The sequence below is a fragment of the Phycomyces blakesleeanus genome (assembly GCF_001638985.1).
Source record: "Phycomyces blakesleeanus NRRL 1555(-) unplaced genomic scaffold PHYBLscaffold_6, whole genome shotgun sequence".
Lineage (NCBI taxonomy): Eukaryota > Fungi > Mucoromycota > Mucoromycetes > Mucorales > Phycomycetaceae > Phycomyces > Phycomyces blakesleeanus.
In genome coordinates, this window is record NW_017265139.1 from 1,661,471 (window position 1) to 1,688,696 (window position 27,226).

Consider the following 27,226-nt stretch of genomic DNA (forward strand, 5'->3'; position numbering starts at 1 on the left):
TAATAATAGCTCTGAACAACAACAGCAACAAGAAACAAGAAACATCTTTTCCTCCAAGAAAACAAAAAAAAATCAACAGCACTTACACCTTACTACACTTTACTTACAACCACAACCAAACAACAATACATATTAATAATGTCATCCCAAAAACACGAATACAACAGACTTGCACCATTTTCATTTCCAATCTCCAGAGACGTCACCATGACCGATGCCTCCACAAACGAATCGAGAATTAATCAGCGATGGACTGGCTATGGTGGTTTATCCGGCAGCCATTCAATCGGCTTTAGAGTGGTTCCTCGGCGAACAAAGATTAAGCGATGCCCCGGAGGCTCATTCGCTCACTCAGCAATGTCCCAAACAAATCATGGCAGTAGCCGACTCATCGAACCTTTACTGAAGCCTTGTGAAATGGGCAAAAAGATAGGTAAAGTATCTATACTTTTTTTAAAAAAAATTTACTAGTATTGCTTTTCATTATCGTTATCATTTGATCAAATCAAATCAAGCCAAACAAAACAAACCAAACCAAGACAAAACAAAATTATTACTAATAATATAAAGTGCAATCAATAGATTTCTTGAGCTGTCTGCCTTACGAACTAGGATCACACATCATATCCTACCTCGATCTACCTACCTTGCTTATACTGGCAACCGTCTCCCGCACCTGGAACACGGTTTACAAAGTCAGCGACGTGTGGAGAATGAAGACGATCGAACGAAACTGGAAAGTCAACAGCATACCACCAGAACTGCGTATGGACCGAATTGACTGGCACTATTTATTCAAACAACGTTACCAGCTCGAACAGCGATGGAGAAAAGGAAGCGTGCTGACCCACTACCTAATCGGACACAAAGACAGTGTTTATTGCCTTCAGTTTGACAAACACAAGATCGTAACCGGCAGCAGAGACAAGACGATCAAGTTCTGGGACATGGCTACATACTCACATCTACAGACACTCGAAGGGCATGAGGCCAGCGTACTGTGTCTGCAGTATAATGAACATATCATGGTTTCTGGATCATCAGATACCACCATCATTGTTTGGGATATGTACACTTGTCAACCCAGAATGAGATTGAGAGTAAGTTTAATTTTTTTTTCTTCTTCTTCTTCTTGTTCTCGACAATAAACCAATACATACATATATAATGTATAAATGTAAATGTAAATGTAAATCATACTCATACTCATATCATTTCTAGGGACACAAGGCAGGCGTATTGGACGTCAGTTTTGATGATAGATACATTGTCAGTTGCTCAAAGGATACATCTATTCGGATATGGGATATCAACACTGGTGCTTTACTGAGAACCATTATGGCACACCAAGGCCCAGTCAATTCGGTACAGCTCCAGAACAATAACATTGTATCTGCATCAGGAGACGCACTTATCAAGATGTGGGATGTTACTACCGGTGCATGTATACGCCAATTTGTCGGCCACACTCGCGGCCTAGCATGCGTCCAATACAAGGGGAATCGAATAGTGAGTGGATCCAACGACAAGACAATCCGAGTATGGGATGCAGATGTAAGTACAATATTCGATTATTATCAGTAGCATTATTGTAATTACAATCATAATTATAATTATAATTATAATTGATCATAATGAGATTCTAATGACCATAATAGACTGGAAAATGCTTGATGGTTTGCAAGGGTAAGATATGAAGGAGATCACACGTGTGCTTAATATATAATACCAATACTAATATTAATACAAATAACTTCTTTATTATTTGAAATGTCTTCTTCAATAGGCCATACAGATCTAGTCAGAACTCTTGACTTTGATGACGAGAGAATTGTTAGTGCAAGCTATGATCAAAGCATCCGTGTATGGGATATAAAGTAAGTCTTTTAAAGCCGCTTGGCTGTCGGTTTTAAAAAAAAATTGAACCTAATCATTATTCAAAAAGGACTGGAGATTCTCTATTAAACTTTCAGAGTGGACATAGTAGCTGGGTACTCGATGTTCATTTTGACAAGAACAGAGTTGTTAGGTAAGCCCAAATCGATAAGAAACATATATATAAAAAAATCAATTATTTATAATTGTATTTTATATTTACAATTTATATATATACATAGTGCAAGCCAAGATAAGCGTATTCTTATCATGGATTTTTCTGCTGGTCTTGACACGCATCTCATCACTTGAGGAATTATTGATACCTATATCTATATTTTCTTTTTCTTCTTCTTCCTGTTCTTTACATACACACATTTACGTACATACATATATACATACTTACATAGTTACATACATACAGACTTACATACTTACTTACATATTATACACACACCACACACACAGACCTTTGCATTCTATACATTAAGACTCAATAACCCCCCTTGGACTATTTGATTCTCAAAATTGTAATAAAAAAATAAAATAAATAAATAAATAAATAAATGTTAATATCAATGTTAATATTAATGTTAAGCTTCTTGTTTGGTGTTGAATAAGGTTCAAGGTGAGCCGATCAAGTTGAGTCGGTAAACACATTAGTATTATTAATATATTTCTGTCTATATGTATCTGTATCTGTATCTGTATCTGTATCTGTGTGTGTTTTGTACTTTCTATATATATATATTATTATTATTATTATTTTTGAGCGCGATTAAAGCGGGTTTTTCTTAATTGTTGTTGGTCTCTAAAGACTGTTGGCTCGTTTAGATTAATGCAGGGACAAGTCATCTCGCTGTAATTGAAACAAACGCTCTATTCAAAAGTCCCAAGTGAAATATGAAATGAAAGGGGGGGGGAGGGAAAAAAAAGGTAACTCTGGTTACCGAAATAATAAGAATCATAATAAGCATAATAATAATGGTGATGGTAATGTATGGTTCAAATGTATTCCAAGAACGAGGTTACATGTCTGTGCTCTCATGTCGAACATATTCGATTTGGCCAAAAAATCGGGTGTATATATATAAGGGTTGACTGACGGCTATATGTCTTTATGTCTTTATGACTCTATATCTATATCTATATATATATCTGTGTCTGTGTCTGTGTCTGCTTCTATTCCTGTATTTGTATCTCTATATGTATATGTGTCTGTGGGTATAGTGCGTATAGTGTATCTGTATATGTTTATGTCTGTGCCTCTATCTGTGTCTGTGTGCCTCTGTTTGGATCTGTGTATATATATATATATATACCTGTTTATCTATCTGTGCGCGTATGTGCGTTTGCGTTTGCGTGTGCGTTTGCGTGTGCGTAGATAACTTCTTCTTCTTCTTTCTCTTCTTTTTTTTTAAAAAAAATGTAAAGAAATTGAGGTGTCTTTAATTTGTAAGCGAGACAAGGAAAGAAGAAAAATAGGCCTGTGCACAGCAACGGAGAGCGGAGAGGGTAAAGAGGGAGAGGGAGGGGGTGGAAAAGAGGGTTGTATGGACTCCCCCAAGGAATGAGATATCTAAAAGAGCAAAACCCCACACACAGACATAGACACAACCGTAAAGCCAAAAACAAAATATTATTATTATCAATAATAATAAGGACTTTTATATTTTAATGAATACCAGTATTTTGTACTTAAAAACCCTGTGGTAGCCTTTAAAGACTAATTCTATTAAAATCAAGTAATAAATAATGATATTGATAATGGTAATGGTAATTGTATCGCCGTTGCTGTTACTGTTTTTGCTATTGTTAAACACCGTACTATCACCGAGATTATTAGCCAAGCAAGCACGGGATAGAAAGAAGCTCCCTGATCTCAAATGTAAAAATTTCGGTAGTTTGACAGCCGTGAACTGACTTCTTCTACTATTACCTCTTCTTTGGTCATAGTGTGTGTCTCATTTGGTCTCTAATCTCACATGACTTTGGTAGGAATACTTCTTGCCATGTTCTCTATCCGATCTTACAGTCACACACACACACACACACACATACTATCTCTCTCTCTCTATGTATGTGTGTATATGGTGCTTTAAATTAATATTAATATTATCAGCTTAAATGTGTGTGTATATATATACATGTATATGTATATATATTTATCATCACCAACCTGTCTTGCTCCTTCTTTTTTCTTCTTCTTCTTATTTTTATTTTGGTTTTTTACAAATTGATATTAATATTATTTTATTTTTGCTCTTCTTCTTCTCGGCCTTGAATACCCCCCCTTCTTCTCCCTGTTTTTTATTTTATTTTATTTTATTTGCAAATTTTGTTATAAATATAAAATATATTATATATATATATATATTTATATATATATATACAAATATACACACACAAAAGTATACAAGTATAAGTACAAGTATATAAATATATATATATATATAATTTTATTTTTTTATTTTTTGCAGTCTCATCTCTGATATTCTCCGTCTGTCTCATATCCAACTATTTCCTATCCCGACTTTTCGTTTTTTTTTGTGCTTAAGTTTCCCTCTCATCTATCTTCTTTTTTTTTTCTTCTCTTGCTTTACACTTCTTTTGATTTGAAATGTATAACTTGTCCGCGACTACCCCGCCTAATTTTCTTGATCTGCTATCAAATGACGATGGATCCTCCATAAACAACCTATCCCAACCTATCCATTTTTTTGATTCAGAACAAAATCAAGACCCTATACACCATGATCCTCACCCTGCACAGTATACCACCCAATGCTCTGCCCCACCCAAGATCGATGGTCAGCATATGCTCATCGAAACACCAATCCATCCTCTCCAACCCTCCACAGACCCTCCCCCGTCTTTTGACCTTGATTTCAACTCGCCTGACGAGCAAAGAAACGACCTAACCCATGTCATTGGAACCTTTACCAGCTTTGAACAAGGTAAACAAACATTCACTCCAAACTACTGGTTAATCCCCCCCACCACCACGCACACACACACACACAAAAAACAAATAATTAAATAATTAAATAATTAAATAATTAAATAATTAAATAATAAAAAAAGAGTTTGTAGGTTTCAACCTCATGGAAAAAGAAGGAAACTCGGGCTTGTCGGCCGTTGGAGGAAACTCACAGTTTATGAATTACTCGCCCATCGAATCAAATAACTCAGCCATGGATTTTAGCCGAAGACATTCTGTAGCTGTCAGTGACTATGGCACATTAAGATCTGCAGAAACTCTTTCCCAAAACTATCTAGACAAATCGCTCGGACAGTCTACGAAACCATTTGTCGGTAATCCCAGCCATCGGTTCCCCATCGACCACACCAGTACACTCCAGGCGATCGCCGAGAATCCGATGCTATTCCACCATCGCGCCTCGCTCCCAAACGTGTCTTCGCCCAGCCTTGGTTACAAACGACTCAACCACTCACACCACCTCAGTATCCTCACTGACGGGTCGAGTGGTACGAGAATAATCGACCAAGGAGTTGGTCCCCAGTTGACATGGAAACAAAGTGGGATGCCCAAAAAAGAGGGTGTGAGATCCTATTCGGTCGCAGGTGAAAAACAGCAGCCAATCCCGCTGCCAGCATCAGCGTTAGCGTCAGCCCCGCCGCCGCCGCAACCTCAACCGCAACCGCAACCACCACCGCCGCCGCCGCCGCTGCTGCTGTCGTCCCTATCATCATCGCTATCATCATCTCTGTCGTCCTCCTCGGCATCAGCTACGCCATTGTCTTCCTCGTCCTTGTCGTCGCTGCCGGCTCATCACCGCATATCACTTGGCGGCAGTTTGTCAACCCCCACGCTCTCCTCGACAAACATTATTACACCTCACGCCCAGAGAAAGCGCTTCTTTGATCCCCGAGCATCTCACCCTCCATTCCCTGTCTCAAGTGACAGCGCCCAGATGCCCCAAGTCGCATGGAACTCCTGGTTTGATGAAGAAGCCCACCGCAAGCGCACCAAGTCACTTGATCTTGGCCAGACAGCCGAAGACGTTGTGGCAGACGACTCAGGCGAAAGTACCGATGGCGCATTTAACCTGAATGTCGACAACGACTATCCAAATATCACCGAGGCTGATATTGAAGCTGCCAAAAAGGATTCAAGTGCAATCCCCCGTCGTCAGAAGCTGAGATACGAAGGAGACAACTACACACCAAAATGGGTCAGATACACAGGTCAGCCCAAAGAAGGTTATTGCGATAGCTGCCGGCCTGGAAAGTGGCTTCAACTTAAGAACAGTGCTTATTGGTAAGAGCCAAGAACAATATAACAAACAAAGACAAAGACAATAATAATAGTAGTAGTAGTAGTAATAGTATTCATTATTATCATTGTTTGTTCTCCTTGTTTTCTTTTTTATTTTACTTGGATATTCATTAATTGGTTTGTTTGTTTAGGTATCATAAGCAATTCTTTCATGGTATATCATCGGTATCTGGAAAGGCGTTTGTCCTTCCATTAGAACAACGAGACGGAGAGCACGATGTCATCGAAGGTCTATGTCACCAGTGTCATCAATATGTTCCAATTTGCAATGCTAAGCGTAAGAATAGCGTGCTGTGGTATCGCCACGCCCACAAGGTAAATTTATTTTTATACATTTTACTTGTAATGCCTATAACTTGCTCTCATCACATCGTTTTGTTTTTTACTGTCTATACTCTATTTCTAGTGTCATATATACGATAAACCAAAGTCAAAGGCAGTAAAGAGAAATTCTATTGCCAAAAAGCCAAGCTGGTGATCACCTCGTTATTATCTACTATCCCTGTCCCTATCCCTATCTCTCCATTTGATTTTTATTTCGATTTTATTTCATTTTTAGCTGCAAGTTTCTTTTTTCATCTCTTTTCCTTTTCCTTCTATATTTTATTTTATTTTATTTCTATGTTTTTTACTCTGTACATAATGCCACATACTCTCTTTCCTTAATAAGATTTTTTTAAATTACGACATTTCCTTAATAAGAAAGTGAGACTGTACCAATGTTAACAATCCAAAAAAAAAGAAATTATAAACACTTTTGTCGATCACTGTTTTCAAAGCAAGATAAGAAATTAAAGCCAGTCACGAAAACTTAAAACTTACTAATGTGACATAATCATTCGACTTGATCTCTTAAAGAAATTAGTCATTTTTTTTTTTAAAAAAAAAAAAAAAAGAATAAGAACAAGAACACTATAGTAATCGATACTATATTAAAAGACCACCACATATATGTCTTTTAATTGGAGTAAAGAAAGAGTTGCAAAAGATAATCGTAATTGTGATCTGTGATCTTGTTTGTGAGCGTGAGCGTGAGAGTGTGCGTGTGCGTGTGCGTGTGGGTATATTATTGTTATTAATTTGATACTTTAAAAAGTCCATATAACTGATAGTAAATAACCGAGACCATCGACCAAAGAAGCTTATTAGAAAATGTTTAATTTTAATGAACTCTATTAAAACAAGTGTGCTAAAGATATAGCTTGTTTTTGTCATTTTAGTATATCGCATATTTTAACCCATTCAAAGTAATCTGAACAATGTGATGGTTGTACAAACAATGCATTTTGATAGCTAATTCTGGTGATATTCTCTTATTAAAGTGAGCAGTACGAAAATGACTCCTCACGACTATTAAAAATACTATTAAAAGTGTCTTGCGCCTTAAAAGCCTGTACATGCAAAAAATATATAAAAAAAAAAAAAAAACATAAAAAGACTAATACGAGAATAAAATATTAGTATTGATATCTTTGATAGATTTGAAAAAAAAGATTGAATGATCATTCTATAAAGATGTTATATATATACATGTTTAAAATGCCAATTTTATTAGAGAAAAACAACAAACATACGATGAAAGGGAAAGGGAGGGAAGAAGAGATGTTAGGAAGGTGGATCCCAAGGCTTCATAAGATTATTATTATAATTATAATTATAATGTAATGCCGGCCATCAATTTAGATAGATCTACATGGCGATAGCTCGACTGATTCAGGTAGCGCTCTGCTTCTGTCTTCAGCTCAATTAAGGTGTTGTAGTGTCCTTTAACAATAGATTCGGTAAGGGCTATAACAAACCAGCAAGGATTATTAATCTATTTGATATAGTCTGGTTTTATTATTCTTTATTTTTAGACTTACTCGCTAATGGGGTATCGGCTGCCTTGTGAATAATTTTTACTGGATCAAAAATATAGGTAAAGTACAGGAGCTGAGTGTAGAGACTTTTATCAGAGTACTAAGAAGAAGAAGAATAAAAAAGAATCGCATTGATGTGTTGGTAATTTTCGTTAGTATTTCCTACATCAAAAGCATCTATCTATCTATTTGTTTGTTTGTTAATTACTATTATTTTACCTCGCGCATCATAAGGCCGCGGCACCCAGCATTCAAGCAACGTCTTCCAAAGACAGACATCATCCGTGTACGATTACCACAAGTGTCATCATCACAGATTAACCAGCCCTGGTAATATTTGCGAATGTACGATCGTATCGCAAGTACCATCTGGTTCAAAATAATGTTTTTGGAGAATTCTTGTTGGCAACCCTGGCACTCCAAGCCCCAGGTCACAACATCCTCTGTAAATTGAGTTATCACAGTTGGGCAGACAGTAGTCTCTTGGCAGTGTACACATTTGAGGGTTAGTTTTTCAGAATCCTTGAATCGTTCTTCGTCACTAATTTGAGACTCCAGAGTCTCGAAATCTTTATCTCGATCATTTGAATTCATTCGAGAGCCGATATTGTACTTGGTTGGGTCAAGACCTACAAAATTCATATTACTTAATTGATCGATTTACATACATTGATAATAGTAATTGAACTATAAAACGTATGCATTTATATATCTTTAAAAATAAATGAAAGAAAACTAACCAAGACATTCAGCCAATAGACCAGGGGCAGTTCCCTCTATAGGTGAGCAAAGACGTACAATAGGTGGGAATACCTGCTGGTTCAAATACCATTCGATATCTTTAAGAATTCGTTTAGTTAACAAGCAAAGAAACAAACAAAATTCACTTTCACTTTAATGCTTTTCTTTTTTCTTCTTCTTTTTTTTTTACTAACTATCAGGACCGTGCGTAAAGATGCACTCACCTAATTGCATGCTTCCACTAATAACGTCGTCTGGATGATAGGCCCTTTCTGCAAATCCTGCTTTTGTGCCATTTGGAACGTCAGAAACTTGACAGATAACATATGGAACTGTGTCGCCTGCTCTAACGGATTGTCCTGCCTTTCGCATCCGCATGGCCACTTGGACATGAGGTTGGGATTTGGCGTCTGCATACTCTTCAGGGCTCTTGGTAAGTTGCTACAAATAAACAAACAAACAAAGATACAGACAGACAGTATTAGGTTGTATGTGCTTAAATGGTCGCTGATCCGATTACTGTGTACAAGGATACCACCCTTACTATACCTTATTAATGATATATTTTGTAATTGTCATTTCTCCTCGGCGAATGCGTTCTCCAATATCACGCAAGTATGCGTGAATCTCTTCTATAACATCTTCACGGTCCTTATCAGACAGAATTGAGTTAAGCACATGTCTACACATACAACAAAGTTAGTCTTCTTATTTATGTATCCATTCACTTTTTCTTTTCTTATTATATTTTAGCTACTTGATTGATATACATACAAGTGTATAAAAAAGAAAGAAAAAAGAAAAAGTTTAAAGAGAGATAGAGAGAGAGAGAAAAATTGGTTTGCTTACGCAGATACATCGTGAGATAGATCACACCAATCACGACGGACAAGATCAAGACCCTTTGTTTCGATTGTTTCGACCAGCTCTCCATTGGGCTTCTCTTCCACCAGCAGAGCAGCATATTTCTTTTTCTTCAAAAGCAACATATGCTTGAACATGCCATCAATATCGATCTCCAGCAATTTATAAAGATTATTGACACGCTGCTTGAGTAGATTTCCGATTTCCTTGACCTGGGCAATGTCGCTCTGATTGGTGTACACCATAATTGAATCAGTGTCACCATAAATCACGTTCAGATCAAGACTTGTGGCAAGATCGACAGTATTCTGGAGAATCTCTCGACCCTTGTGGGTAATTAGCATGGCCAGTGGTTTGGCATAAAAGCGAGAATGAGAAAAGCCGAGACAGCCGTACATACTGTTGGCAGTAAGCTTGAGAGCCTTTTGTCTAATATCATACTATAAGGCAGTCAGAATATAAATTTGCGATAGATAATCAATCAATCAATCAGTTGATTAGTTAGTTAGAGAGAGAGAAATAGAGAAGAATCAATCATTTAACCAATTGTTCAATTGTTCAATTGTTCAATTGTTCAATCAATCGATAAATCACTTAATTTACCTGCATTCGCTCTGCTTCTGAAAGGTTTGGAGCTTTCATTAACCGTTTTACTTGACCACGGCGATCAACCAATGTTTTGATTAGACGAGGAAGTACACCTGTAGGCATAGATGTGTCTGGAACTTCAGGAACTTGATCCCCCTTTAATTTTTTTAGAAAAAAAAAGAGAAAAAGAGAGAGAACATATAGATGTGTGTAAGAAGCCTTATTCTTCTATATAAAGGAGCCTGCAGTAATATATATATATCGAATACTATACCTCGACCACTGCTACATCATGACGTTTTACGGTCGTAAAACACACGTTGTATTCTTGAATAATAGATGGATATAAACTGTTGAAATCAAGCAACAGAACAAACTTGTCATAGAAGCCTTTCTTGGGTTCCAGGACGAGACCGCCTGAATAGGCTGGTTTGCGTTTCGTATTTGATTTTTTGGCGTGTACGACTTCGTTGTCACCGTCCTGATTGTGCTCTAGAGCCTCGACAATAGCCGCCTGTGATTTTACATTAAAAGTCTTGTCCGGGCAGATGAACTTTTGGCGATGGAATTCGTGCATAAGCAAGAACTCGTTTCGTTCGGCTCTTGCACCAGTCATTGTTCGGGACCATAGATTGCCTGCCAGGTTGGTGAGCTGGCGAGTCAAAGGGAGGATCTGGAGCTTGAACATGAGAGCCATTGCGAGGTATGCATCAAAAGTACAGTGTTTCAAGAAGTGAATCAGAGATGCCGACTGTTCATAGTAGCCTTCCATTTTGTCAAACTTGATGTCTTCACGCTCAATCTTGAGTTGAGACTGAGCCAGATCGGTCATACGATAGGACTTGCTTCGAATAAGATCCTTTGCAGCCAAGTAAGTATCACATACAAGACGACCACTCATAATCAATCTCTCCTGATAGGTTGACTCGCCAGAGCCACCAGGGCCACTTTGTAGTTTTGGCCAGCTAAGATAAATAAAGCATAGGGTGAGAAGAAGAAAAAAGAAGAAGAAATAAACAGGTATTTAAGAAGGTGATGGTAAATCTAAATATCTACATACTGTCGTCTCTTCAGTCTACCAAGTCTATGCCAGTTTTGTGTATTGAGTGCCTTCATGCGATGCAATAATACATCGAGATCAAAACCAGCAAAGTTGTGACCAACGATTACATCCGGATCACAAACATGTATTTTGGCTGTTGAATTTTATGGTTATTTCTTTCTTGAACGTTTATGTAATCTATTGTAGTAAAGTCTATGTATGGTTTAAATTTAATGTGGTTTACTTTACCAATCAGATAGTTCAATAGGGAGAATTCGGTTCGTTCGACTTGGACACTGAATCCATTGCGTGTTTTTTCTTTTGTAACCATATCATTGAATCCAGCAGGATATGGTTTATTTCCCAGTTGACGTACAACAGTAAAGCGCATTCTTTCTTGGCTGTCCACAGGTGTAGGTTCATCAATCTTGACTACAATATATATATATATTATTTTTTTCATTTTTATTTTTATTGGTAAGAAAAAAGAAAAGTGCTTACCTTTAGTACACACATGCGCACTAGCAGCTATAATTTCATTTACATTCTTTTGAGGGTTTATTAATGTACGTAAACTGAGTGACATGACAACAAGGGGAGGGATATGAGTAGGTTCGTTTCCCTGTGCATCACGGAGAGGGTTACAAGTTTTAGGATTGTCTACTACGATTTCTACTTTACACCAGGATTCCTAATTAGAAATCATGTTAACTTTCATTCGTTTCAGTTCGAATATCTTCTTTTTTTTTGCTTACACTAGTGTCACTAAGTTTGGCTTCCTTGATCTCTAACCAACATGGTCCCATAATATCACGTTTCATAATGAATTGTTCCAAAGGACCAGTATTGGCACCAAAAATACGACTAAAAGTCTTTCCTGATAAGTTTGTGGGTAGTGCAGGTTCTATTATCATTTAAAAGCAGGAAAAAAAAAGAAGAATAAAGTCAATGGTAATGTCAATTATAATAATCAGTCATATGTATATAGCATAAAAAATATACAAAAAATTAAATGGCTTGTACTTACGGTCATAGCCATACACTACTTTGAGATATTCAGCTTCTGCAGGTACACCAGGTATCTCAAATGCATATTTTCTCTTGCACTCTTTTGATCCCCATTTGCTGATCTTCATATGTTCGCATATATCTGAAAACTCGTTGTACACATCATCCATTGTTACAGGTGTATCTGTAGGTTGAGCTTGGTCTATTGACAGAAAAGATTGTGAGAATAAATTCTCTATTCTTTCTTTAATTTACTGTACCCACCATCAAATCTATGCTCTCTTGGCAAAACAAACACATTTCGCTCAATGTTCTTTACATTTACACAACAACTGATGTAGGATCTTGAGGTTTTTTCATAAACCTGCAAAACGATTCATAAGAACTTCTTCTTTTTTTTTGGTATATAACATCTGTTGGGTTAATTTACCTTTCCAAAAAGATAAATATCGCCTTTTTCTCGACGCTCGTACACATCATACCACCAGACTCTTAGACTTCCGTCTTCCTCAAGTATACTCTTTGCCTTTGAATCATCCTTGACAATTTCTGCAGAGGTGTTACCCATCATAACTTTAGATTCTGCAGTTTCCCAGTTCTGAAGGTCAAGTCGGGGACCTTCTAATTTGATAGGAATGTGGTTTGGATTGACGGTTTGTTTCAAAGATGCTGTAGAATCCACTGGTGTGGTGTGGTTTTTATCATCTGTCTTTATGGATCCATTCGATGGTTTTTTTACGCCCTCTGTGTTCATATCCATATCCATATCCATGTCGAAATCCACATCAAAGTCAGCGTCATATGAAAAATCGTCGGTTTCTGTTTTTGAGGCGAGTGGTGCAGATGTGGATGTGGGTTTCTGTGTAGGTTGTTTTACAAATAATTCCAAATCATCGTCTTCCTCATCTCTGACATTTTCGTTTTCGGTTTTGTTGTCTATTGTGGCGGTTACATCATCATTATCATTATCATCATCCCATTGTTTCTTCACGAGTCGTCTAGGTTTGTCTTGTGTGAGACGAGAGGTTTTTGGTGTACGAGAATAATTGGTGGGTTTAGTCTGAGTCGATTCTGCTGCTTCGTCTCCACCAAGACTGGATAAAAGGTCTGTCATAAAGTCTTCACTCGATGCATCCGGCTAAAAAAATAATAATAATTTATAATTATTATCATGTACCTGTCAGATTTGTCTCTTTTTTTTTTGCATACACACACACACATATATATATATATATTCTCTCTATCTATCTAACATTGTAATTCTGATCTTGCTTAATTTAAATTATTAATCTAAAATAATAGTAATAATAGTAATAGTAATTTACCACAACGGGTTTTGGTTTACGGCTGTCTGGGTTGGTTGTCGACTTTTGAAAGAATCGATTGAGAACTTGGTTTGGCTTGGAGGCTATCTCTTTCTTTTTGGGCTCATTCTTTTGTTTATCCTTTCGCTTTCTTTTGCCTGTTACGGTTTGTGTAGATCAGTTACGAGATCAACTCGATTCTGCATGTATGTGTATCTTTATCTACAAGGCATGTTCTATATATTACCCTTTGTTGATTCCTGTTGCTCATATTCATCCGAGAATGCTTGGTCGTCATCAAGTCCATTGTCAATGTAACCTCCATTGTCATCGTCCTCGACAAAATTCTCGTCATCGCGAATCGAATCGTAATCTTCATCGTCTATTTCTTCGTACATGTCTGCGCTTTTATTCTACAATAAAGTATAGATAGATCAATAATAGTAACAATAATAATAAGAACACTTGTGTGTATATGGTTTCTACCTCATATTGAACAGCTCTTGTTCGATTGAGTCTGGCATCCCTAAGGTTTTTTAGCAGTTCACTCTTTGATTCAGCCCCTTGACGCTTGGTATGTCGTTGTGACATTGCAGATTAATGAAAACGAAAATTTTGTTGACCGACGCGAAAAGCGAACCAGCTCGTTGATCGCGACACAGGCGCGTCAGTCACGTTCAATGTTTATCGGAGATGAAAGTTAATTCATATATATATATATAATTTTGATAGTCAAAACAAAAACAAAAAAATTAACACAAATTAGACTGACTAAAGAAGTAAAACATATTTAAGGTCTGTTGGCCGGGCAGGAATAAGTGTATATATATATATATTTGGGGGGTGGAAGATTAATTATCAAATTTTGTTATAAACAATTTTTATATTAAATGATACATATATAAATACTTGAAAATTAAAATAATAAAAGTGATAAATTAGGGTTTCAAAACGGTACTGATCAAAGATGATAAACCATTGGGCCAAAAGGGTACCGAGAATTTATATCTAGCTCAACAAGTATCTACTGTTCACTCTTGCTTTGGCTAATTAACCACAAGACTATATAAATTTATATATTTTATATAAAGACTGGTCATATAAGCTACAATTAATAGTAAATATCATTTGAAGAGTTCTTTATATGAGAGAGAGAGGGGGGGATCTGTTGAAGATGATCTAGAAAACAGTCAGTCCAAATTATATAAAGTCGCTGTAATGACTATGAAACTCATTAGCCTATTTTGAGGTGAATTATATCCTCATTAAAGATACTTGCTTTTACATTTATATATATATATGCTGTGTTTGATGGATGAATTCTTGATTGATTACAAGGGACATGGTAATTAGTGTGTGAAATATAGCTGTATATCTATATACCTATCATTCCTATTCTCATTTTTATTTTTGGAAAGTATGTATACCTTTTGTACATATAACCATTTCAAGACACAACTAAGCTTTGGTTATCAAGCACTAGAATATTTATATATATATTAAACTGTGTAGAAAGAAAGAGGGATAAAATGAAATGAAGGGTGAAGGGGGGGGTATCTATGAGAGGGAGGGAGTGAAAGGGGGTGGTGGTGGTGAGTTTAGGTTCTGAGTTTTGGGTTTAGAAAATTGAAACAAGGTTCATACGGCAGATAGATAGAGTATCAAGATATTGAATTATATACTATTACTAATACTAATACTATTCTGATGATATTGTTTTTTGGGAGTCTTTTCTTAACAAGCTCTATACCATACATGTATTGTCTTTTGGTTCTTGCCTTTGCTCAAAAGAAAAGTATCGCTATTGATTTTATAATAAAAGCTTTTGTTAGTTTCTTTATGTGTGTGTGTGTGGATACACTGATAAACCCATGGTGATCGTCGGTGCTGTTCAATGTTGTACAGAGGTCAAGATGAATTTGTGAATGGTGTGATGGTGTGATGGTTTTGTTTGTAGTGATACAAGGACAAGGTATGTATTGACAGTCTGTACATGGGTGCAATATGAATGTACAAGGGGTGTATGTATTATTTTGTAAATAAAGCCAAGATATATATAAGAATGGTTTGGAACTCTTGAATATTACAGGCCAGAATACTATATCTATATCTATATCTATATCTATATCTATATCTATAGACCCCATTTGTACTGGGTGAGCGGGTTTGTAGGTGTGTGCACATGAAACGTCTGTTGGCCATCACCAGACATTATATCTATATATATACAATAGCCATGTTTGGAATAGAAAGGAAACCCCAACATCAAGAATACACTATAGCTTTAAATATATAAATATATATACAAGGCTCATTCTTTATTATATATTTTTCTTGTTTTCTGGAAGAAGAATAATATTATGGCACACCAGAATATTGTAACCCAAAGCCACCAAACGTCTTGTCTTGTCTTGTCTTTTTCTTCTTTTGCTGTCACTTGTACTTTATATAATCAAGATCTGTCTATTTATTTAATAAACTCATTCTTTTATTTGATCTGATCTGATCTGATCTGACTACCTCCACTTTATATTTATTATGAATATTTTGTTATAATGGCTTTGAAAGATGAAAATAGGTGATAAGATCTTTTCTTTCTTTATTTTTCAAACACAACAAGTGTTGTAAAAGGATAGGTACTTATTTTTATATAACATTCGTGGTAATAAAGTATTTAACCTTTAATCTTTAGTTTCGTTTTGTACTATTGTACTTTTGTACTTTTGTACTTTTGTACTTTTGTGGCGGCTATCGAAACAAAGTTTTATGATCTCTCTTTATTTTATTTTAATTTTTTTCATCTTATAAATATCTGCGCCTGTGTCTGTCTGTCTGTCTGATATATATATATATATATATATATTATATATATGACTTTTTTTTTTTTTATTTTTCTCTAATTTTCTCTGATTTTCTTTTTATATTCTTTCTTGAACCAAAAGGACGTTCACCCCCCTTCTTTAAGCTTGTTTGTCTTTCTTCACTATCCATATCTTGAAAGAAGCAAATCTCACTTTCCCCTTTATTTATTTAAAAAAAAAAGTTATAGTTGTAAAGCTTTCAAGTTATTGCGCTCTATAGCCTATCGACCTAGCTTATCATCTCTTCATGGCCGAGTCTCAGCATCTCCTGTCACAGCCTACTTCTCAAAACTATAGCTCTACAGCAACAGACAATGGTCAAAGCTCTAGACCAAACAGCAGCTCAAGTACTTGCACTATCACTAGTATCAATAATGGCGGTACCCAAGATCCACCTCAGTCTTCCTCTTCTGCTATAACAGAGGCAGAGGCAGCAACTGAAACAACAGCACTATTAGCATCATCATCATCATCATATTCTTCTTCTTCTTCTTCCAAGACAGCGCTGAAACTTGCTTCAGAATGTCCAACCCGACCTCCTCACCCCTGGTTGACTTTTTTGGAAGAATTTATTGAAGAATACTCTACATCAAGGTACCTAGAGAATAAGAACAGTGTTGCAAGAGATCATCTGGGTAAGTGACTAGTATAATTGTAATTATTATTATTATTATTATTTGGGGGGAGTTTGTACTCATAAAGATGATACAATAAAAGCTTAAAAACGCGCAATTTGCACTACCTCGTTCAAGCACTATATATATATATATATTATCTTCATATTCCTTATTCATTATTCATTTTTATTTGGTTCTTTAATTATGAGTAGCAAATGAGCGTACATACCTAGCCTGGTTACGCACAAGCCTTGCGACCATTTCTTGTGGAGTTGGTAAGGAATAGTCAATAAAATAAGGAATCATTTTTTTCTTTTCTTTTTTGGGAGGGTGGTTCAAATAAATATATATATATATATATATAATATATAGGCGTTTCAAAAAAAAATTATTATTTATATTGTTTTGTAGCCATCACACAGTTCTTTCGATTGGATAAATCAATTAGGGACGGAAGTCTTTTGTGGTTTGGAAGACCGGTTGGCTTGTGCTTTATTCTGATGGGTATGATGTTCTTGATGTTTGCGTTCGTGCGCTATTTCCATGTCCAGGCTTCTATGATCAAAGGGTATTTTCCAGCCAGTCGAGGAATAGTGATCGTTACCACTAGTTCGGTCCTGATGGCATTAATCGCTCTCTTTATCATCATTACCTTTTCATCTTGATTCCCTTTCTTTTTCTTATGTTGATATACAACACTCTCATTCATTCCTTCATTCCTTCATTCCTTCATACCATACCATGCATACCATACCATACATATCATACATACACACATACATACATTTACCTATCTATCTTATTCTGTTTGTCAGTCCTACTGTTACTATCACCATTACCCTTCTTTCTACTACTTGTTAGTATCCTTTACACAGCCGTTAAACTTACAATTCACTATGTTACGCTACGTTACGATACGTTACATTACATTACATTACATTACATTGCACCCTTTCTTCTTTTCTCCCTTTTTCTTCTTCTTCTTCTTCTTCTTTGGTTTATTCAATATACATATTTATATCAAAATATAAATCTACAGGTATTTTTCAATAGAAAAAAATCAAGACTCTTTGTTTAATTGTTTGTTTGAATTATATATATATATAAATGTGTGTGTTTGTGGGTATTATTTTCTTTTTGAAAAATAAAATAAAAAAAATTATGATTCTTCGGTTGACAAGAGCGGAGCAGTTTCATCAAGAGTATCATCTTCATCGGACTTGACCAAGGGCCATCGGAGCACACCGTTGAAATAAAATGTACCAATCACCATGACTACAAAGCCAACAACCTGGATACCGGAAAATTGCTCCCAGCCCAAGTAAAGCGATACCATCCAGATAAAGAGTGTTCTGTCAAAAAGAAGAAAATCAAAATCAAAATCAGTTTTTATACATTTGTATAACATTTGTATATACGGATTTTTTTTTCTTTCTTTACCTGCATGCATCGATTGTGCTTCGGGATGTGGCCGACACGCTAGAAGTAATCGAGAGTCCAAACCAATTGAAAAAGGCGATTGAGAAACTGATGGCAAGACCGGTCTGCCAGACAACAGGATTGTCAAAAAAGTCATGGAAACCTTTGGAGATATTGAAGAACGGGTGCTGGCTACCAAGCAAGAAATCCAGAATCGGCATGGCCATCAGGACCGACAAGAGACCAAAGCTGCCTTCGAGTCCGACTGCCTTGAGAGGAGTGACCTTGTAGTGCATCATGATCTTTTCCTCGATCACAAACTGAGTGGCAGTAAACAGCTGGGCACCCAATACCAAGCCGACACCAAGCAATGCCTTGAAATCCTCATCTGACCCAATCAATCCATTGTTGTTTAAAGAAGTCGCAGATGGTCTCTTTTGGGGATAAAGTACGGATGAGAGACCAACGATACCGACACCCGTGACCACAAGCACCAATGAGAACCATTCGTAGGCGCGTAACCGGCGATTCAGGAACAAATAGCTAAATAGTCCGGTAAAGATAACAACAGCACCTCGCAGCATCTGATACACACTTGCGGAAGTCAAAAGCAATCCCACATTCATCACCTATATATATATATATATATATAAAAGTAAATATATAGCTCATTTCAACCAGTTGATTTTTAATTGTATGCGTGTGAATATATCTCTAATTTTGTTTGGATACTTGCAGTTGTGGCTGTGAGATCACAGAGGGTGGGAATCCAGAACAGCAATGATTTGATGCCCTTTAATTCTGGTGTGTTTGGCTTGATTTGAGTATCCACGTCATCCACAATAGCAGCAGCATCGAGTTGGTTAACAGCAGAAGGTGGAATTCCAGACGAAGAAGCCAACTTTTGACGATGTTCCCACATTTGATAAAAATACACAATCCATACTCCAGTCTCGCCAACAAACATATTTAAACTTTTATGTATTTATTTTTATTAGTATCAAGGAAATTTATTTATATATAATGTTTTCTTGTAAGCTTACGTTTGCCAGATTGGTTGTTCAAAAAATTCTCTCTTTGTTGGATCAGGATCTTCACAGTTTGCAACACACTGCATGTCTTGATACTTGTTGAGAATGGTATTGCAAACACCTACAGTTATCATTATTTTGCACAGATTTTAATAAATAAATAAATAGATAGATAAATAGATAGATAGATGACGTTACCTGAAGCTAGCATACCACCAACCAAGATTAGCTTGGTTGTATTGCTTATTGTAGGCCTACTGGAAGACATCTTGTATTATGCAAACTTCTTCTTGTTCTTGTCTTTCTAAAGTTGTGGTTTGTGTATAAGAAGTAAAAGAGAAAGGAAAAATAAAAAATAAGGAAAATAAAGGAAAAAAAAATATATATATTAAAGGATAAGGAAAATCCAAAAGAGGAAGTTTTATAAAGTTGTTCAACTGTTTTAATATTTCCCCCTTTCTCTCTTTCTCCTGTATTTTGTGACTATCATTTCAAAAAGAATTATGAATTCTGTTTCAAAAAATGAAATTTACTACTACATTTTTTTTTTATTCCTCTCTTTAAATATTTCCATATTTCTTGTCTTCATTATCTGTGTATGTAAGATTTCTTTTGTATTTATTTGAAATGTTTGTGATATGTGCACGTGAATAATAATAATAATAATAATAATAATAATTATTATTTTTAAAACTACAGCGAGTTTTTTCTTTTTTCTTTCTTTTTTGTATGTGAAGAAAATATAATATAAAAGAGAGGGAATTGTGACTTTATATTAGTTTGTTGTTTTCCCATTAGATACAAAGAAATAGAATAGAATAGGACAAGGAAAAGGGTGTTGGTCGATATGTGTTTGTCTGTAGATGTGTGTGTGGGGTAAGGTCAGGGCAGATCAGGATAGAATCTTTTGATTGGATTTGAAAGAAGAAAAAAGGGCCAAGGTTTAATAGGGAAAAGGGATAAGGGGAATTTTTTGTGAGGTTATGAGTGAGTGTGGGGATGATGGGAAAAATAAAGAATTAAAATTTGGTTAGTTAATAGATAGATAGGATTTGTTGTTGTATTTGTGGCTTTCTTTTCTTATCGAACTCGTTTGGGATCATGGCTATCAGTTGTAGCAGTAGTCGTATTGGATCGCTTGATTCCACGTGGTTCAATATCGTGCTCTTCAACATCAGGAATCTCTGGCATCAAAAGAGCCCCGTCTCCAGGATACTTGTAAAGAGAAGGAAGACGGTTAGCAGCCGGAGCCTCGTTCTCTGGTGTCTGAATCTCTTCTTCTTCTTCACACTTTATAAAAAGAAATAAAAATATAAGATGAATATTATTATCATTATTAATTACTGTGTCTATATATATATATGAATGAATGGTAGGGAAAAGGGGTTAAATTATTTAACCACGCAGAAACCTTTCATCCCGCCCTTTCCTTCCCTTTTTTTATTGTATAGTATATTTCTTACTTTATCCAGAGCAGGTGTTTCCATAGTGCTGAGTGTCATTTGAATAAATTCTCCCATACTCTTTTCAAATGTCTCGAGAGGATAACGCTGAGCAAGCTTTTCAAAATGTTGTCTCAGATCAGTACCGGCCTGAACGATAAGGAACTTTTTTTTTATATATATTAAAAAAAAAATAAGGGGAAAAAGAAATTGATGTAAAGATAAGCCATTTTTGTTCCTGCTGTTGATAATCACAACCAGAGATACACATACCTCTTTCTCTCTCTCACGGACTTGGGTCTTGAACAGATACATGGTCCTTGTTTTGGGGAATAGGAGATGGTGATCGGCTGCCCTGACACCCCAGACATCCTCTTCCTCTTCCTCTTCCTCGTCGTCCTCATCCTCCTCTTCCTCCTCATCCTCCACATCGCCATAAGAAAAGATCTCAAAGATTGGCTCCAATCCGACCTGGGCATCGCAAAGGTAGCTTTCGATTGCGGCCTGGGTCAGCAATTCAAGAAAGAGATCGTACCAACGAGGGGGCATTCCACCGCCCATCACTTTTTGGCCAGCAAATGTGAGGGGGGTCGGATCACCTTCTTCGCCTGTTTCGAGCGTGTGTCTAAGCATATCTGCACTTGTCTTGAGGAACGAAGGGATGGCCTCCATTAATCCGGGGGGAGGGATTATGGTGGATCCAGATGGCGTTGTTTCTGTGTTGAATAAAGGTTCTGATGCTGATGCTGATGCTGATACTGATGCTGATGCTGATACTGATGCTGATTCTTGTGTTGTTGTTGTTTTTGGTGGTGGTGGTGGTGCTTCAACAGATGCTGATATAGGTGGTGATGATAATGATAATAATGATGAGGATGAGGATGATGATATGGTTGATGAAGAAGCTTTGGTGGTTGAAAATGGAGATTGACATCCAGGGCAGTCTTGGCGACGGTGCCGGCGACAGAATGTTGGGATGACTGGACGAGCAAAGAGCTGCTGGCGACGCTTGATGTCGCACGTTTCGTCCTCCTTGTCCTCGATCATGGATGCCATTTGTGTCTCGTGCCTTTTGCGACGTGCAGAATTGTGTGCAATCACGTGGCATCCTGCGGTGGAAGTGGCATCAAAGCGGCCAAACACAAGGTTTGTGAGCTGGCAGAGATGGAGCCGCTGTTCAAAGTTTGCATCGATCTTGAAGGATGGCTTTTTGTTTTGGTGGCTAGACAGAATTCCTGCTACGATTGACTCGACTGCGTTCTTGTCCTGCTCAGCCTTGGAGGCCGTATCCTTCCAGCGCTGTTTGCGAGACTGGAGATCATTGTCTGGCAAGGGCAGCGAGAGTTCGAGCAGCTCGACGTGGGCTTGTTTGAGACGTGACTGGATGGATAGGTAGAGTAGGTAGTCGAGGATGATCTTGTTGGTTGAGGGTGCCTGGGGACTAGGCTGGTTGTTTGAGGGGCTGAAGACAAACTTTAGGTTCTGCTTTGGCTTGGTTTCTGTGTTGATGGATTGGATAGAAGAAGTGATGTTGTTCTGTGAGAGAAGTTGGGATTTCATTTCTTCTACTTCTACTTCTACTTCGTCTCGTCTTTTTTTTGTGTTTTTCTTTGGTTGTCTTTCTGTTGTGTATACAAGTAAGATGAGTAGTAATTAAACTAAAGAAAGGCTGATATTCGAAATTTGGATTACAAGTAAAACAAGAACGAAAGAACGAAAGAAAGAAAGGAGAGCAAAATAAGACAAATAAGCAAGGATTAATATCAAATACGGGAAACGGGAAGAATGGCAGTGTTAAAATAAAATATAAAATAAAAATATAAAAAAAAAATATTACTGTGAAAGATCCGACAAGAGATTGCAATTCCTTCTCGTTCCGAAGACAGTCACCACTCTCTCCCTCTCTTTCTCCCTTTCTCCCTCTTAATCTTACTCTCACACACTGTCTTAATAATCATCTTGGTATAGTTACTTGGTTTAGTCAGCTTGCTAGTGAATTTGGCTACTTGATAACGTATTCTAGATTTATATAAACTTTTTTTTCTTGGGTTGGTTGGTTGGCTGATTGGTTGATTGATTTAGAGAGTGTAAGCAGCTCAATTTGCAATGTTTTACAAGTTACATTCATAATTCATAATTCACATTTAAACAATAGCAACAATAACAACAGATCGAGTGTAATTTACACTTGAATTTAACAACCAAAATGATACTCTATCCATTTCATTTTCATTTCATTTCAAAAATTGTATATATAAATTATATGATTTTTAAAGTATATAGATTAAAGTATAAAGTATAAAAACCGTGTGTATATATATATATATATATATATATATCAAGGTAATTCACACCATTCGCTATCTCTCCTTCTATTTATGGTAATTTCTAGTCGCTATCTTTCCCCTTTTCCTCCTCCTCCTCCTCTTCCTCCCTTCTTTTTTTTTGAGTGTGTATTTTTCCTCTCGTTCTCTCTCATGTGATTTATGTTTATTTATTCATTTGAAGAAAATCCTCCATTTGTAAATATACGTGTGCTTGTACGTGTATGTATGTAATATATGTAAAATCTATGCGTGTGAATATTTAGTATATATTTAGAGAGAGAGAGAAATTGGTTTGAATTGAATTGAATTGAATTGAATTGAATTTAATGTAAAGTTTATTTATTTTATCACCATTATTTAAATGCCTTGTAATTTTTATTTTATTTTATTTTATTTTATTTGTTACAAGGAATTAGCAGGCAGATAGGAAGAAAATCTCACCCCCTGTCAAACAAGCTTATTTTATGTACATAAGCAACCATTCTTAAATGTCTTTCTATATATATTTTTCTACAGTGACATACTAATTTACACCCCATATTTTCAAATGACTATATATATTCCATGGATTTGATTGGTCGGATTTGATTCAATGACATTCACTGATCAGTTCTGTATGCCTAAAGGTATTACCAAGTCTTGGTATTACAACAACAAGAGATAATAAGCATACTCTATAGTGTCACCACTAACCTATTCAGTATTGTCCTGTCCATTATTACGCCAGAACTACAAGATTTTCATTGTTAAAAGACAAGAAAGACATGACGTGTTGTGTATCCATTGTTTCAATTTTATTTTATTTATTTTATTTACTAAAGAACAATAGTATATTGGCAGTAACAATGGTAGTAGTAGCAGTAGATAAGAATCAAAATTGATTGATTGGTTGGTTTATTATTTTTTGAGCTTTTGTAGGAAAATTACAGATATGTATATTATGTATATTGTATGTATATTGTATGTATATTTTATGTATGTATAAACTTATAGACATTTATGAATGTGTTTTGTATGTAATTATGTATAGGTAGGATAAATAAGAAATAAAGGGCATATAAATAATAATGAATTGTTTGCTTAGGCATAGAGTGACATGGGTTGGGGAGGTGAGGTTATTGATGTGTTGGGTTGAGATGTTGGTGGTGGTTGTGGTTGTGGTGCATCCATCAGACGCCGCCGGGCCTTGTGAGGTGGACGGTGGTCTTTTGCCGGTCGTCGGACTGACCATGTCACAGGTGCCAGACTCTGGTACATTAGCCATGTTGTGGTGAGAGAGGCGATCGATTGAAGGACCGACATGACAATTGTTATCATTTGCAGTGTGCTCTGGAGTGTTGATGAAATCGGTACCCGTTTCTTTGGCTTGAATGGCTGCATTACACTCGACAGATAGCCGCGTGCTGATGATCGAAGGTATCCGCCCATTTGGACCAATAGATCCCACAGTAAATCATCTTCGTCTTCTTCGTCTTCATTGTCTTCATTGTCTTGTTCATCAATAATAGTGTTGTGTGCCCAAAAGATATCGCCATATTCTTCTTCTTTTTCTTCTTTATGATTGGTTTTGGTTGTTTTGGAGTCAAATGCCTGTAGGACTGGAGATTCTGGAATATACTCCATCTGTTTGACTTCGGGGTTGAATCTAACGGAAGATTCTGATCGAGCCTTTGGCCATGGACGTTGAAGAATAGGGTGTGAGTCGAGGCTTTTAGAGTCGGATTGACCTCTCCGTTTGAGGACAGGCTTAAGGCCAGTCGGAGATGAAGCTACTGACGATGGAGTGACGGTAGGTCCAGCATCTGTATAAAGAGGACCATAGAGCCCTTTAATTTATATAAAAAAAAAAGAAATTAGAAATTATTATTTTATTTTATTTTATTTTATTTTATTTTATTTACTTACAAGTGATATCAGATTCCTTTTGCCTAATTTGATATAGTGTTAGAAATTATTTATTTATTTTGCAGAATATAAACTATACCAGTTGACTGCGGATGGACTGACGAGTTGGTTGCTTTGACCCAATTGATCAGTGCATCGTTTGGCCATTTGTCTCCAGAGTGCATTTTGGTATCTGATAAGTTTGTTGTGTTCGATCTGTAGGCGTCTTTGCTGCTTTGGATCTAAATTGGTCTGGATATAAAGCTTGGCACCGTTCTTCACTGTCAGTTCTCGTGCTTCCCGATGAGCGCGTATGAGTTCAGTTGGCCGCCAGTCGTGCGATAGATAATCAACACAAATACAAGCTTTCATCTTATCAACTTTTTTTTTTCTTATAGATTGACAATAAAATAAAATAAAATAAAGAGGTGAATGAAAAAGGAAATCAAAGTTGGGGAAATAGAAAAAAAAATGCAGACTTTTTATATAAAAAAAAATATAAAAAAAAAAAGAAAATTCTCACACAAAAATAAAATAAAAATAAATATGTGAAATGCAACACAAAACACAACACAGTTTTTATTTTTATTTTTATTTTTATTTTTTGGTTTGGTTTGGTTTGAGTAACCCTCTCATTTATAGACTCACCAGACTTGGAATAAAATAAAAATAAAAAAAAAATGTTTCTATCCCCCATCTTTTTTTTTTGTTTTTATAGGATGCACAGACCGTGTTCCACACCCTTCACTCCCCCCATTAACAACAACAACCATCATCACTACAATCAATATAAATATCGCATTCCAGACTTATTCTTGGATATTTGCACCACAAACCATTCAACGTGTCATCACATCAACTCATTTATTTATATTATATTATATTATAGACATTCACTTCATACATAACATACATATAATTATCTGATATAAATTGTTTATCCAGTTTATCTAATATACGCGTAAACTAGATAGAAACCTGTTTAATATACACTCTAAAAATGTTTACCAATGTTCAATATACACAAGTAGAAATAGATAGATAGACAGATAAGCAGGCAAGCAGGCAGGTAGGCATAAAAAATAAACGCCTTTATCTTTGTTTTTTTTATTTATTCTCTTCTTATTTCTAACCAGTCACGCGTCTGCGAGTGTGTGATTGGCCAATCTGAGATTCCCTTATTTGTACATTTGCCTATTCACACACACACATAGAAATCAGCCTTGGACTAAGAATATAATATAAATATAATATATACATACATACAGCATATAACATATAACATACATCTATACATATACGTATGTGTATATACTTTTATATACACACCTGAACATTCGACAATGGCCATTGAATCACATACCTTTCAAAAGCAGCAACAACAAACACGTCCACGCGACGCTCGAATCATTGCTCTCATCCTACAATCTCTTGGCGTAGAAGACTATGATCCCAAAGTAGTCCAACAATTATTAGAATTCGCTCATCGTGAGTCAACAAAGCAAAAGAAAAGAAAACAGCAACAGCAACAATATCTTACACACTTTACATATATGTATTAATTAATTAATCAAGGATATACAACCGATGTCTTTCAGGATGCACTTGTCTATGCTGAACATGCCGCAAAGTCAGATCTAGATCTCGATGACATTCAACTAGCCATCCAAGGCCGCGTCAATCATTCATTCACCACACCTCCTCCCAAAGAAGTAATAAAACAAAACCAAGATATACTTTTTTTTTTCTTCTTCTTCTTTTGCTTTCCTTGATCCATCTATATAACTATTGTGTATATATTCAACTAACTAATTGATTACTTCATTAATTGATTGACAAATATCATATCATATTATTTGAAATATTACTATATACTTTTATTTTTTATACAAGTTTCTCTTGGAACTTGCTCAAGAAAAGAACAAGGCACCTCTTCCTTTGATTCCAGAAAAGTATGGTATTCGACTTCCTGCCGAGAAACACTGTTTGTCCGGTCTCAACTTCTCCATCATCCCAGACGTATGTTATCTATTGATTTGTTAAATGCATCTATCTGTATACTAA

General features: G+C 36.1%; 7 protein-coding genes across 7 annotated transcripts; 3 read left to right on the forward strand and 4 right to left on the reverse strand.

Moving 5' to 3' along the window:
- Positions 1-767: 767 nt before the first annotated feature.
- Positions 768-2,187, forward strand: PHYBLDRAFT_110360 (hypothetical protein; the record flags this gene model as incomplete). The annotated part of the gene is made up of 6 exons (XM_018428162.1): positions 768-1,100; positions 1,222-1,554; positions 1,659-1,686; positions 1,787-1,877; positions 1,946-2,029; positions 2,118-2,187. The coding sequence occupies 6 exons, from the start codon at positions 768-770 to the stop codon at positions 2,185-2,187; spliced, it is 939 nt and encodes a 312-aa protein (XP_018294297.1).
- A 2,305-nt stretch (positions 2,188-4,492) lies between these two features.
- PHYBLDRAFT_180594 (hypothetical protein) lies at positions 4,493-6,653 on the forward strand (the record flags this gene model as incomplete). Its single annotated transcript, XM_018438339.1, has 4 exons — positions 4,493-4,832; positions 4,960-6,157; positions 6,307-6,490; positions 6,582-6,653. 4 exons carry the CDS (start codon positions 4,496-4,498, stop codon positions 6,651-6,653), a joined length of 1,791 nt encoding a protein of 596 aa, XP_018294298.1.
- A 1,051-nt stretch (positions 6,654-7,704) lies between these two features.
- Positions 7,705-12,845, reverse strand: PHYBLDRAFT_132307 (hypothetical protein; the record flags this gene model as incomplete). Its single annotated transcript, XM_018429485.1, has 16 exons — positions 7,705-7,963; positions 8,038-8,134; positions 8,254-8,663; positions 8,775-8,873; positions 9,000-9,216; positions 9,325-9,457; positions 9,625-10,079; positions 10,243-10,383; positions 10,502-11,192; positions 11,288-11,423; positions 11,519-11,701; positions 11,771-11,960; positions 12,025-12,173; positions 12,297-12,479; positions 12,542-12,641; positions 12,708-12,845. The coding sequence occupies 16 exons, from the start codon at positions 12,843-12,845 to the stop codon at positions 7,830-7,832; spliced, it is 3,456 nt and encodes a 1,151-aa protein (XP_018294299.1). The 3' UTR covers positions 7,705-7,829.
- Positions 12,846-16,800: 3,955 nt separating this feature from the next.
- PHYBLDRAFT_180597 (hypothetical protein) lies at positions 16,801-19,830 on the reverse strand. The gene is made up of 6 exons (XM_018438340.1): positions 19,708-19,830; positions 19,522-19,630; positions 19,215-19,452; positions 18,500-19,107; positions 17,272-18,411; positions 16,801-17,077 (listed from the first exon to the last, which is right to left on the reverse strand). The coding sequence occupies exons 1-5, from the start codon at positions 19,775-19,777 to the stop codon at positions 18,219-18,221; spliced, it is 1,218 nt and encodes a 405-aa protein (XP_018294300.1). The 5' UTR covers positions 19,778-19,830; the 3' UTR covers positions 16,801-17,077; positions 17,272-18,218.
- A 279-nt stretch (positions 19,831-20,109) lies between these two features.
- PHYBLDRAFT_186211 (hypothetical protein) lies at positions 20,110-22,909 on the reverse strand (the record flags this gene model as incomplete). The annotated part of the gene is made up of 4 exons (XM_018439203.1): positions 20,110-20,799; positions 20,973-21,116; positions 21,225-22,573; positions 22,885-22,909. The coding sequence occupies 4 exons, from the start codon at positions 22,907-22,909 to the stop codon at positions 20,590-20,592; spliced, it is 1,728 nt and encodes a 575-aa protein (XP_018294301.1). The 3' UTR covers positions 20,110-20,589.
- A 1,885-nt stretch (positions 22,910-24,794) lies between these two features.
- On the reverse strand, positions 24,795-25,584 carry PHYBLDRAFT_158268 (hypothetical protein). Its single transcript, XM_018433757.1, has 2 exons — positions 25,184-25,584; positions 24,795-25,104 (listed from the first exon to the last, which is right to left on the reverse strand). Exon 1 carries the CDS (start codon positions 25,532-25,534, stop codon positions 25,238-25,240), a length of 297 nt encoding a protein of 98 aa, XP_018294302.1. The 5' UTR covers positions 25,535-25,584; the 3' UTR covers positions 24,795-25,104; positions 25,184-25,237.
- A 921-nt stretch (positions 25,585-26,505) lies between these two features.
- PHYBLDRAFT_16454 (hypothetical protein) lies at positions 26,506-27,205 on the forward strand (the record flags this gene model as incomplete). The annotated part of the gene is made up of 3 exons (XM_018435029.1): positions 26,506-26,650; positions 26,738-26,874; positions 27,056-27,205. The coding sequence occupies 3 exons, from the start codon at positions 26,506-26,508 to the stop codon at positions 27,203-27,205; spliced, it is 432 nt and encodes a 143-aa protein (XP_018294303.1).
- Positions 27,206-27,226: the final 21 nt, after the last annotated feature.